Source organism: Scomber japonicus, chromosome 21 (assembly GCF_027409825.1).
Source record: "Scomber japonicus isolate fScoJap1 chromosome 21, fScoJap1.pri, whole genome shotgun sequence".
In the NCBI taxonomy this organism is placed as follows: Eukaryota; Metazoa; Chordata; class Actinopteri; order Scombriformes; family Scombridae; genus Scomber; species Scomber japonicus.
In genome coordinates, this window is record NC_070598.1 from 19353972 (window position 1) to 19367110 (window position 13139).

Below are 13139 nucleotides of genomic sequence, written 5' to 3' on the forward strand. Positions count from 1 at the left end.
AATGATCTAGTAAAATGGAGTCAATCTATGTTTTTGTTTTACAAACTCAATGATGTATTTGTTTGCGTTCTTATTTGATCAGTTTTAGTAGGATTTGTGTTTAGATGTTCCACCGACCTCATATTTTTAGCTGCATTGCAATACTTGGGTGGACCGGCGGATGTCCCCGTATGTAGAAACAAGCGCACAGGGCACCGCCCACAATAAACGTAGACTAGCAGACACGCTAACGTCAGCTTCCTAAAGGTAGGGCATGCCAACGATGAGAAAACATGTTCATATTATTTCGTTTCCGCTCTCGAAGTTAATATAATATTGTCAGCTGACTCCCAAGTTATAAGGAACATCCGGGACTCCTGTCTTCACACATTGGTGGCGGAGCTGTAACGAAAGTAGGCGTCAAGTAAGTTAATTTACGCTCCTCTGTGAAATACACAGCACACTTTATCTAACAGCTATCTGAAAACTAAACCATGTAAATAATGTGTCTGTCTTTTGTTGGTCTCTACAAGCCTCAAAATATCAGTTACGTCTGGTAATTAACGTACTGTTACGTAACGTACGGTAAACTGACGTTCACGCTAACGTGATCGCTATATGTGACAAAACAAGGCTGAATGTTTTCCATAATAGTTGATAGCTAACTTACTTTCATAAAAACAATATTTAATAAATGTTCGTGAACCGGTCTTAAATTGAACCTGTATCAAACACGGGTTTTAGCTACCATACATTACAGACTGTGCTTTTTGATAGACTGGGGGGTGGAGCTGCAAGACGTCTAGTAAACTCTCTACTACGCTCCGTTAGATAGCTGGAATTTACATCGACTGGAATATCTGACATGTTATTCAAATATGGAGGCTAAGTGGATCAAGTGTTGGCCGAATTTACGAAAAGACTGCAACGAATCATGACATATCTTGTATGAGTTATATTTCACCCTCTGTTTGCATTTATTTCAATAAACAAATTAAAAATGAGATATTTTTAATAACGTTTGGGCGTATATCTGGTGACCATCACTGCTGGAATACGTAGGCACAAGTTAAAGTTAGTAAGTAGGTACTGAGATATTTAACTTCAGTAAAAGTAACTGATACATTTATTACAGTTAACTAATATATGTAATAGAGACAGTTAACTGATAGATGTAATACAGTTAAATAAGTACCTCATTAATACTGATGTGTTAGTACATAAGCAGCATTTTAATCAGTCACAGCTCGATTTTCTGCAAGATTAGTACTTTTACTTAAGTAGTTAAATTATTTTAAGTAATACTTCTGTACTTTTACCTGAATGTGATTTTGAATACATGTTTTTTTTTAAACCTGCAATGAAGAGTTATATTGTGGTGTTGATAGGCAACTTTTACAAAAGTAAAGGATTTGAGCACTTCTCCTAACATTGCAGGTCACAGAATCTGATAGATGACCAGATACAGTGGATACAGCTACTGACACATCTTAACAGAAAGTCTGTCCTCAAAAATAGCTTAATGATAACAGGTATGATGCAAAAGTCACATAGCTGAGTCATAACTGTGTTTCTAAGCTGTGTATCTGTGTTTATGTTTGTCAGGTCTTGTGTGTGAGTGTGTGACCTCTGGGCTGTGATGGCGGCAGTTGGACCTCCAGGGCCAGGTGCCACTGGATGTGTGACCAAGGTGGCGCTGAGTGTTTCCTGTAACAATCTGCTGGACATGGACCACTTCTCGAAATCTGACCCTCTGTGTTTGCTTCTCATGAACAGCTCAGGATCTCAATGGTGGGAGGTCAGTTTGTCAAAAGGTTGATCTGCTACAATCACTGCAAACAGTTCAGTGATATTCTTATTTATTATAATGCACTGATTCATGAACTCTTTTATTCACTGAAGAACTATTTTGTTAGCATATAAATAATGTATGATCCACTGCAGTGAGATTCACTTTTTGTCTACTCACACTAATATTAGTCAAAACTCTGGCTGTTAACATTTTAACATTTTAAGTAGAAAAGTGTGTTGACTTTTTGTGACATTTATAAAGTTAGATAACTCAATTGTGTGTTTTGTCACCTTGGAAATTACCACATCTGCTGCTCTGATTAAGACTATACACACAAATCATTGACTATGTGTGTGTGTGTGTGTGTGTGTGTGTGTGTGTGTGTGTGTGTGTGTGTGTGCGTGCGTGTGTGTGTGTGTGTGTGTGTGTGTTAGGTTGGCCGGACAGAGAAAATCGACAACTGCCTTAATCCTGCATTTTCCAAGACTTTTGTCATTGACTACTACTTTGAGATGGTGCAGAAGCTGAAGTTTCAGGTGTTCGATATTGACAGTGATGACAGCAGTCTGGCAGATGCCGACTTCCTAGGAGAACTGGAGTGTACACTGGGACAGGTTGGTCCTCTTTGCATGCCACGACAGGTCACGCATCATTCCAAACGTGTATTCATGATTGTGTCTTTCTTTTGACTAGTGCAGCACCGGCTCAAAACATGCCTGTTCAGGGTTAGGGTTAGGGTTATTCCTCCTTTGCATATGTATCAGTTTAAATGATAATGAATTAAATGATTTAAATCCAGACAGAAACTTCATCATTGAGGCTTAGCTGAGTCTTAACTGGGGCTTAACAGAAGTTTTACTGCCTCTCCCTCTGTACTTTCCCTCTGTGCATGCTTGTTCTTCTCTCTCATGCCTTTCTCCCACTCATCAAAGTCATGTGATGGTATTCAAACAGCCCCCGCTGCACTCAAACATGTAGATGTGCAACCCGCTATTCCCTTGTATTGTGTGTCCAAATGACTTTGCACTCGACATTGCACATCCTCGGGTCCCCGGCAATACACCCTCTAAATGTGAAGTTGATCAGATGACACATACATACAACCAGACAGGCAGAGACTCCTTGTTTTATAGTTAGATGTACTGCAGTACAACACATCTAAGACATTCTGCTGTGAGAACGTACATTTTCAAGTTATTATCACTACAGATGTAATCCCACCTCTGACCACAATATGGGCTGCAATGGCAGAGCAGGGCTATCCATATCCGTTTGTTAAATCCATGTTTATGTCTTATTTATATATATTTCTCGAGAACCGCTCATCAAAACAACTTCACACTCGACGCTGCATTTCCTTGAGTCCCCAATAATGGACCTGCCAGGAATGAAGGCAATAGTATTAATGGGTCTGTAGATATATGAGGGACAAACAAACATGGCTCAATGACTTTTTTTGTGTCCATTTCATAGTCAAATTTAAAGGGGTTAAAATTTGAAAATAAACGTATATATAATTTGTATAAATCACAATCTTTTTTGTGGACCCAGAATAACATTTCTGCTTTTAATCCATTTTGAGAGAATATATTAGAGGATTATGGCAAAAGTGTTGTAACCATAAAAACTTTGTACTAAATATTTAAACTTACTTAAAAATGCTGAATTCTCAATAAAACATCAAATCAACTAGTTTGGCATGATCTTACATTAAAACTTTTTTATATTAAATAAAGGTAATGGAATGCAATTGTATCAAATATAATCTGGGGAATCATGAAAATCAGGAACCATTTCAGTTTTTCTAAATTACATTATTATTTGTAAAATTACACTTAAATACACTGTAGGTTATTTAATATTTATCACTCTTTTGTGGTTACACCATTTGACATTTTCAGGAGCATTCAGTCTTACTTTTGGTAAAAAATTGTGCAAATGACATAAAACCAACAAAAATATTAAATGTACATTTTAACAAACCTGATGCTGCTTTTAAAAGTTATTTTTTAAGATGTTTTTGAATTGGTCACCTAGCGAACCCTTATTTGTCACTGACCCACATATAGACAGCCAGAAATAGGTTCCTTTCTTTGTATAGATATATTGTTAAGCATAAAAACTACCCTTATTAGTTCTGTTTTTAGAATTATTGTTGGACGTGGTGCCGATGTTGTGCCATTTCCAGCGATAGCCAAGAAAAATAATACAGAATGTTTTTTCTTCTGACCAGATTGTGTCTTCAGGAAAACTAACGAAACCACTTCTCATGAAGGACAAGAGGCCTGCTGGAAAAGGAACCATTACTGTGAGTTTATTTTATTTTGATTGACAGCCATATTTAGAGCGTGATTGTGATCGCAGATGTGATCCTCTGCAGATGTTCAGTCAACATGATGCTGTTTTTATGTTTTGTAGGTACACGCTGAAGAGAGAACTGACAGCAGGGTGGTGGAGTTTGAAGTCGCAGGGAGAAAACTGGATAAAAAGGTATTAATTACTACATTTAAATTCTGCTAAGGTTTTCAGACTCATGTTTACCTGTAATATTAAACAGGACTTCAAGGGTGTTTTTTTCTAGCGGAGAATGAGCTTTTATAAATAGAAAAAGTCTCACAGCAGCTACAACAACACAATAACATGAGGAGACCGCAAGAACTGAGCTCGGTCAGCTTGGCTTACTTCTCTCCAACAAGTACGTGATGACAATGGAGGTTATTAAGATTGACGACAACATTAATCAAGAGCTAAGAAAGGCTCAGCAGTCTTCTCTTTTTCAGTAACGTAAATTTAGCACTGCAATCTTCACCACAAACCTTCTCAGTGCAGCGATCACTGCTGTCTATAACAACAAATGAAGGAGTGTAAACACAATGAAGGCAATGTAGTATTTTCCTCTATAGGTGAAATTCAAGTAAGCTGGTCATAACTCTAGTTTTCTAAGTCAATGAAAGAATGGAGGGGTATATACTGTAATCAAAGCATGATATGGATGGGTCATGTGTGACATGTTCATCTAGCACTGCAGGCCGTGTCATCAACAGCCGAGATCCGACTCCGAGCTATGCATCAAAATATTCAACATGCATTACAGGGAGTCCATGATGCCCCAACCCCCAATCTCTGGTTTCTCATTTGTGTTAATTATACCAATCCTTCGTCTTGGCCGACCAACGTGTTTAAGCAAACAGAGAACAACTGTATTCCTGCCAAAGTTTTCCATGTGGAGGTCACACCCTTGATTTTCTCATCTATGCACATGCCAAGACATAACCCAATTGGAGGTTCATTTGACAGTCATTTTATTTGTTTCGGTTGCATCATATTTCCTTACTCATTTCCAGGATTTTTTTGGAAAATCTGACCCCTTTCTGGAATTCCACAAGCAGACGGCAACTGGATGGATGCTGGCTCACAGGACAGAGGTACACACACACACACACATAGACACACCTTTGTACATTGGAAAATGCACACAGAAATAAAGTCGTACTTCTACTGCTGCTTCTCCTCAGTTGTTAAGGTGGTTGTTTTTCTGTGCTGTTGTGCAGGTGGTGAAATACAACCTGAACCCAACGTGGAGACCGTTCCGAATCCCAATCCAGGCACTCTGTGGAGGTGACGTGGAGAAACCTATTAAGGTATGTTTTACAGACACACACTATAACTTTCTCTATGTTTCTATGTAGGGCATCAAAGCTGAGAAACCACTAACCTTTTACTATTTTTTTTGTCTTGAATTAATTGCATCTCAATAGACTCACATAGTACTCACTGCAAACATCATGTGACACTACTAACAGAACAAACCTGACTTCCACATCTTACATACTCGTTTTGCAGACATCAGGCATTGCTACAAATGGGTTAATTTCAGTGTGTTTTAAAGCTTATTTCCACCGAGCTGTATTTTAAGTCAACTTTTTCTTTTTGAACATCATCAAACAGAAAAAAAAGAATTTTTGATCATTGTAGCGTTTTTATTTGGTGATGTAAAATCACGTTTAGGCCTCATTCAGACCATTCAAGCCAGAAAAACAAAAACCCAACAGTTGCCCAGCAAAACGTTGATCTAGTATCACCTTTTACCACAGTGCAACCTCACATCACACTACTTTATATAGTTTATTACTTTATATAATACATGCAACCACACATTCCTGGTGAAATATATTGCTAACTATAACATACTTCAATCTGTAGCTTTAACTCAGTTTCCTTGTACATGTTTAACTGTCTCACCGGTACCTCAAACAACACGCCTCCTCCATTGAAGACCCCTGCACCTCAGTACCAGACTGCTAGATTTGGTCTGAACGTGGCCTTAGACCACACACAGATTATTTATCTCCTCTATATGTGCATTTTGAAGGGTCCGATAATCTTTGCACAAATAAGGAAGTGTGTTAGTTTACATGTTTTTTGTTTTGTTTGTTTCCATCCTCTAACCCTGTTAAAGCACACTTGTCAGGAAGAGATGATTTCCAGTCAACACTGCAAGTGAGTTTACTGTTCCCATCACGTGTGCTCTTCACCTGAAAGGATGCAGTGTGTGTAACAGGACCGGCCAAAGTCCTACACACATCTACATCTGTCATTAAACAAAACACCAGATTTGGGCCATTGGTCATTTTTAGGTCTATTAAATGACAACAACCAACCTGTGTCCCTGGTAGATTGTTTGGTTTCATTGCTTCATATGTATCAGACATAAGCATTCATTTAACATGAAATGACAATGTATATGCAGATCAAGATTATAAATCACTGTACAATACAGTTAAAATGTATTGTTTACAGAGAGCCAACAAACTACCAGGGACTCACTGATGACTTTAACTTGTGTAGTAGGTTGTCCTAGATGTAGATGTAGACGTTTTTCCATATAGATGGATCACTATCAGTTATCCATTAGCTTTGTTAGCTTCTCAGCCTGTAGCATCATACAGATTGTCTAATCTGAAGTGGTTGCTTCATACTGTGTGTCTTTTTCCCTGTTCTCAACACTGAAGCTACTCAGAATCTGCACTCACACTATGAAGCTTCTGTGCAGGTTCTGAGCAGGTAAAGCAAGCGAAGCTTCAACCCCGCCCCCCCCATAGCATGCTACTTCAATTTTGCAAATGCTGATGATAATGTGTTTGTTGAATGTAAAATGATTGAGGGTTTTTTTCCTCATTCAAAATTCAGAGAATTGACTGGCGTTGTGTCGTTTCCTCTAACGCTGTGTTTCCAGATCGACTGTTACGACTACAACAACAGCGGATCTCACAACATCATCGGAAGCTTTCAGGCCACACTCTGCCAAATCCAGCAGGCATCACAAACATACGCGGTGAGCTCTCTCTCTCTTTGTGCCGCATTTTTCTTTTGACAGCCGTTTCATGACCCTCCATCTGCATTTTGGCTCTAATTGTATTTGGTGGTGTATTTATCATCCTCTCAGGCTGAGTTTGAATGCATCAACAGCAAGAAAAAGCAGAAGAAGAAAGGATACAAAAACTCTGGTGTTATCGTCATAAAAAAATGCAAGGTACTGTTTTCTATTAGTTTTTCTTTCTAAACCAATTGTATGCCAGTTATAAGATATGGAGATTAATTAGACAATGTAAAGATGTTCAGATGCTTTAAATACTGTGTAAACACCTGCGCTGTTTTAAACTACCTGAAGACCTGTGAAATATGTTTTATCTTGCTGCATGATGTAATGTTTTGTGTAATTATGTACAGTGTGTGTTGTATTTATTATTCCCTGTCATCAATATTTAATTGCAGACAGTGAAGGAGTACACTTTTCTGGATTACATAATGGGCGGCTGTCAGTTTAACTTCACCGTAAGTACAACACATTACTATGAATTTTTATGTTTTTTTTTAATTAATCTTTATACTAAATATTTCCAGGATGTTTCTGGGCGTTGAGTAACCTTTTAAATTCATGTTATGGTTATCAAAGCATCATCTCATTATATATTCTGTGTATCTATCCGTCTCCTCCTACCAGATTGCCATTGACTTCACAGGCTCCAACGGGGATCCCAGGTTCCCTCAGTCCCTCCACTACATCAGCCCTAATGGCTATAACGAGTACCTGTCGGCTATCTGGGCCGTGGGCAGCGTGATCCAGGACTATGACAGGTAAATGGATAGTCGTCCGTGAAGTATGATAATGGAAATCTGAGTAACAGAAACAAAACATCATCAATCACTGAGGCATGCTGGTGTGATTTTTTTCAATTTGAAATATTTGAGGTAAATTCGAGTTTATAGAAGAAATGTTTCCAACAACAAAAACGCCAGTAGGTGTAGCATATCTTTGTGGAAACAATGATATGTCACCTATTGTAAGCGGAGAAATCCATCACACAAAAAGCAGAGAAATCAATTCCCACAATAGATCACAATGTAATACAATATTATTTTGAAATAGTAAACCTGACTAGAATGTAATACAGTGTTATTTTGTATAATAAACACACTGCTGCCGTCTTATATCATGTTCCCACTGCAGGAACTTTCCCAGGTAATCAAGAACCTTTTGAGAAACTCAGAGACTAAACCTACAGTAAATACAACTAAGCACAGGATTACTGTTGTTTCCCTACTTCAAACACTGATTTTACTTTATTAACATTTTTTAACAGAGGAACAGTTCCTTAGCTTCTATAGTTCCTGGATCTTTTTTGTTTAAAAAAGGCAAAATACAAAGACTTACTCGGCCTTCATTTAGAAATGTCAAAATTTTATAAATGCATTGCAGAAAAGAAGTTGTAAAAACAGAAATGAGGGAAGCAGGAATACATGGATTAAATATGAGGCACATGACTAAACAATACTGAGGAATTTATTCAATGCTTAAGGAATATTTGATTTAGTCGGTTAATTGATGACAAGACTTTTCGTTTTTTCTGTACAGTGACAAGTTGTTCCCTGTGCTTGGATTTGGAGCTCAGATCCCACCTACCTGGCAGGTGATTGTTTTTTTTTTGTTTGTTTTGGCTGGTGTAGATGATGTAACTCATTCATATTCAACATCCAGATTCATTCTTTTTGTTCCTTTTTTGTTTGCAGGTCAGCCATGAGTTTCCTGTCAACTTCAATCCAGGAAATCCTTTTTGTGAAGGTAATGACAGACTGCAGCTGATGTGTGTGTGTGTGTATGGTTGAGACTGAACATGTCATTTCAGCTTCATATGCTCTCTCTCTCTTTATAAGAAGTGCTTAGTCCCCACAAAGAGGTGCTGTAGGGTACAAATGCTGTTCCTGAGTTTGAAGTTTGGATTGTTACATTGTTGTGATTTCAATAGACTCTTATTCTGAGAAAACAAGTAATGTGAGCCTGGAAACTTTTGGATCTCATCGTTCTTGATGAGTATTTTTTAAAAGCATTTTATAGAAGATGCACTAGAGCGAATCAGATACTGCTTAGACGTAATATTTGTTTAAACATTTTATAGAAATCTGAATTGCTCGTTAGTTTGTTAGCCTGTAAAATATATCATCACTGGTAGTTTAATCACTGTCACAGCAAGTTGGCAAACATTCAGCTGTGTTCAATATCATGGAAATATGTATAAAATGTCCCAGAGATTCAGCATGATTTTCCTCTGTTCAGCTATGTGTGTGTGTGTTTTGTGTTGTTAGGTATAGAGGGTGTGGTCACCGCCTACCAGCAGTGTCTGCCTCAGGTGAAGCTTTATGGCCCCACAAACTTTTCTCCGGTCATCAACCACGTGGCCAGTTTTGGCAGGCAAGCCATGCAGCAGGAGACTGCCTCTGTGAGTCGCTGGAAGCCTAAAATAAAAGCAGTCTAATTGTAGCTTCTAGAAAATGACACTATAACATCACCTGTGTTGTTTTGCTCTCAATGTTTCGCAGCAATACTTCGTCCTGCTCATCATCACCGACGGAGTGATCACAGACATGGACGAGACGCGCAACGCCATCGTTAACGCCTCCCGTCTGCCCATGTCCATCATCATCGTGGGAGTCGGGGGGGCGGATTTCAGCGCCATGGAGTTCCTGGACGGAGACGACGGAAATCTACGCTCGGCAACAGGCGAAGCAGCCATGCGGGACATCGTGCAGTTTGTGCCGTTCAGGCAGTTCCAAAATGTAAGCTGTGTTACGAAGCAAAGCCTCTGTGTCCACAGAATGCATCAGCTTTTGTGTGAATGTGCTTCTCACTACTTTAATAATGCACATATGTAAATATCTGCACATCTTATTTCAGGCAGGCACTGTGGCCCTTGCCCAAAGCGTGCTGGCAGAGTTGCCTGACCAAGTGGCTTCCTTCTTCAATTTATTTGACCTGAAGCCCCCCAGCGAACCCAGTCCTCCTTAGAAATGTAGGAGAACCCTCAATGACCCCAACCCCAACCTCCACCCCTGCATATGTTACAAAGTAGGGATGCACCGATCCAATTTTTCCAGTACCGATACTGATAACTGGGCTTTGGGTATCGGCTGATACGGAGTACTGATCTGATATTAGTGTGTAATTAATAATCTGTGTGCCTCTCAGTGTGGGAGAGACTGGGATCCTAACAATGTAACAAATAAATACAGAAATATACATTATGTGAATTGGTATCCCACACCAGATCAGCCCACTGTCACCGATACCCAATCCCATTTGAGTCAGTATCTGACTAATATCATTATCAGTATCGGTGCATCTCTAATGCAAAGCTGCATTAATTTGTATAGAGGCAGAATTATACATAGAATTATAGTCGCTTTACTCTTCCGCTTACTGAGCTACTTTTTCAAGGTTTTTATTTCCTGCATGCATGGTTCAAACTATGTTGAACATTATGTCGTCATGTAATGAATGTGTGTGTGTGTGGAAAATACTTGTCTGAAAATTACTCAAAATTACTGTCTGCTTCACTTTTGCTAATGTAAAGGTGTGTGTAATGCTGTTGGACTCTTTCTTTTTACTCTATGCTGCTTGTATGTTTCTCCACATAGTAGCAATATTTTTATCAACCTGTAGAAGTGTAGAAACATTTGTAGTGTTAGGCTAGAGTTTAGTAAATCACATTCTGACTATAGATTTAACAGTTCTTACATGCTGCATGATGGAGTCACCACTGTTTAGGTTTATCTGTGTGCACGCCCCCGTGAATCTTGTCATTTTTGTCCTTACTTTCTCCACATCTTGTGTCTCTCTCAGAGTCCTCCCGAAGCGCTTGCTCAGAGTGTCTTGGCAGAAATTCCAGATCAAGTGGTCAGCTTCTTCAATACCATGAAGCTGAGACCGCCCCACTCGGATGGCACGCCTCTCCCTGACCCGTCAGCATCAGCGCCACCCCTCTGATGTATCCCAAGGGACCACACTCCCGCCTCTAAATGCACGGACAGTCACTTTTATCTAGAATACTGGAGGCAAAGTCACATTTTAACTTGAAAATGATTTATTAGGAGATCAATACTCACAACCCAAACTCCTTGAGGTTATATGAGCATGCCACGTTTAGTCTTATAGTTAAAGCCAATCATCTCCTAACATTTCTTTCATTTCAACATTTAACCTATACTTAATGTATTTGACTGTTATGTTACTCAAGTGCCAGGATTGTTTAGAATTTAAGTGATTTCTTATGTTATGAATCTGCACACTAGACTATGTATTATAGGAGGATTTGACTGAAATCAGTGCCACTTCTCTGAAGGCCTTTAGTTTTTGTGTAAAATCCAAGGCAGCTAATAACATCCATCTCATTAGTCTGTCTGATTGTCAATCGAAGTGTCATGAAAGGGCTGAATACTAACATGTTTCTACTGCTGTTGATCAGATTTAGCTTCCAGTAGCTTTATATTACATATATTACCTCCCAGGTTTTTCACTCCTGCATGTTTCTCTTAGCTTGACCTCAGCCAACGCTAAGACCAGACCAAATACAATTCAGATAAACTTCAGAAATGTTTACATGAGGACAGCATTGACTTTTTGTAGAAGGAACACTACAAAAACTACAACGCTGCTGCTGTTTTGTACTTCACTCAGTTTCTTTAAAAAAAAAGTTCAGTTCTTTGTTTGATTTTCTGATTGTTTGATATACTGCTTGGTGCCTTCATATAAGTGTTATACAAGGAGAATCCACAAGTTATCAGTTATCATCGGCAAAATGCATGTTTACATCAAAGCTCTTTAGAGGTTAGGTGCCTGTTATCCATATTGCATAATACATCATGAAGTGTGTATCTTCATCTGAGAGATTAGTTTTTTGCACTCATTATTGTTTTATTGTCTTATGTAGTATTGTCTTCATTATGGAGTTTTATTTTTTTTTAACCAATATTTTATGTAAAAATGCTATACAAAAAAAGCAGAATTTAACCTACATAGTAGTGCTTCTGTTGTTTGTGTTGTTCCCTTCATGTCATGACATCAGTTACATTACTGACAGCCAAATTAGTCCATTCTTGAAATATATGTGTGTATGCGAATCAAAAAAAGTTCAATACAGATATTCGAGAATGTAAATTAAATATTGACTTTGATTGTTTTTTTCTCACTTGACACAATGCATACGTTATTCTTGTACACTTTATTGCTCCATCTTCTTTTATGTTTCCCAGGGGAGGATTGAGATACCTTTTTAAACCAGTCTGAGCAAGCTGCTGTCTGTACTAAATATTGATTAGTCTTCTCCAAATGAAATGCATGACCCTCGACTTAACACACCATGATGCTATTTCATGAGGCTCCTGTTTGTCTAGATCCTAACTGGAGATAAAAGTTTATTGAGGGTATTTAAAATCATGGTTGTTTAGCAAGGAACTGGAACATTAAATTAGTCATGTCAGCATCAATGGAGATAAAGAAACAAACAGTATTATTATCAAATGGTCATATTGTCTGTTTACCTTACTTCAATAGACAGGGAAGTAATTGCTGAACCCTCATAGTTACACACATTAAAGGGATAATATGCATTTTTGTAATGGGGGGATATATGAAGTACTTCTCAAGTAGATATGGGTATGCATCCCGCAGGCAGGAGTAGGTCTACCAGCACTGAAGCTCAACTATGTACTGGTGCAGAAGGGGTCAGCAGCAGATTTTAGCTCCCTAAAAATCCTAGAAAAGACAGCACTGTCCTTTAACGCACTACATCTTCTCAACCATAGATGGTATTCCTACGCGTGCCGCACTGCGCAGAACAGCTGTTTGGGTCAGATAGTGCTGCTGTAGCGTACAGTGTATGTAGATGCAATAGATAAACCATTCTAAACTATATAAACCATACTATCTTCAAATAAAAACTAAAGAAATAAAACAAAAAATATACTCAATCACTTGTTAAACAAAAACTAAACTGAAATTAAAAAGACAAACTGAAAACCAAATGAAGATGAA

General features: G+C 38.4%; 1 protein-coding gene across 1 annotated transcript; it reads left to right on the forward strand.

Moving 5' to 3' along the window:
* The first annotated feature begins 226 nt into the window (after positions 1–226).
* Positions 227–12262, forward strand: LOC128382076 (copine-3-like). The gene is made up of 16 exons (XM_053342055.1): positions 227–403; positions 1585–1777; positions 2206–2385; positions 4005–4079; positions 4190–4261; positions 5116–5196; positions 5323–5412; positions 7008–7106; positions 7218–7304; positions 7547–7606; positions 7776–7909; positions 8688–8742; positions 8843–8894; positions 9416–9549; positions 9650–9886; positions 10950–12262. The coding sequence occupies exons 2-16, from the start codon at positions 1619–1621 to the stop codon at positions 11091–11093; spliced, it is 1659 nt and encodes a 552-aa protein (XP_053198030.1). The 5' UTR covers positions 227–403; positions 1585–1618; the 3' UTR covers positions 11094–12262.
* The last annotated feature ends 877 nt before the right edge of the window (positions 12263–13139 follow it).

Bases quoted from the DNA above. Each gene is read 5' to 3' on its own strand.
- LOC128382076 (XM_053342055.1), top strand. From the start codon at position 1,619: ATGGCGGCAGTTGGACCTCCAGGGCCAGGTGCCACTGGATGTGTGACC. The intron at 1,778-2,205 runs GTCAGTTTGTCA...TGTGTGTGTTAG, and splicing joins CAGGATCTCAATGGTGGGAG to GTTGGCCGGACAGAGAAAAT. The intron at 7,107-7,217 runs GTGAGCTCTCTC...TCATCCTCTCAG, and splicing joins AGGCATCACAAACATACGCG to GCTGAGTTTGAATGCATCAA.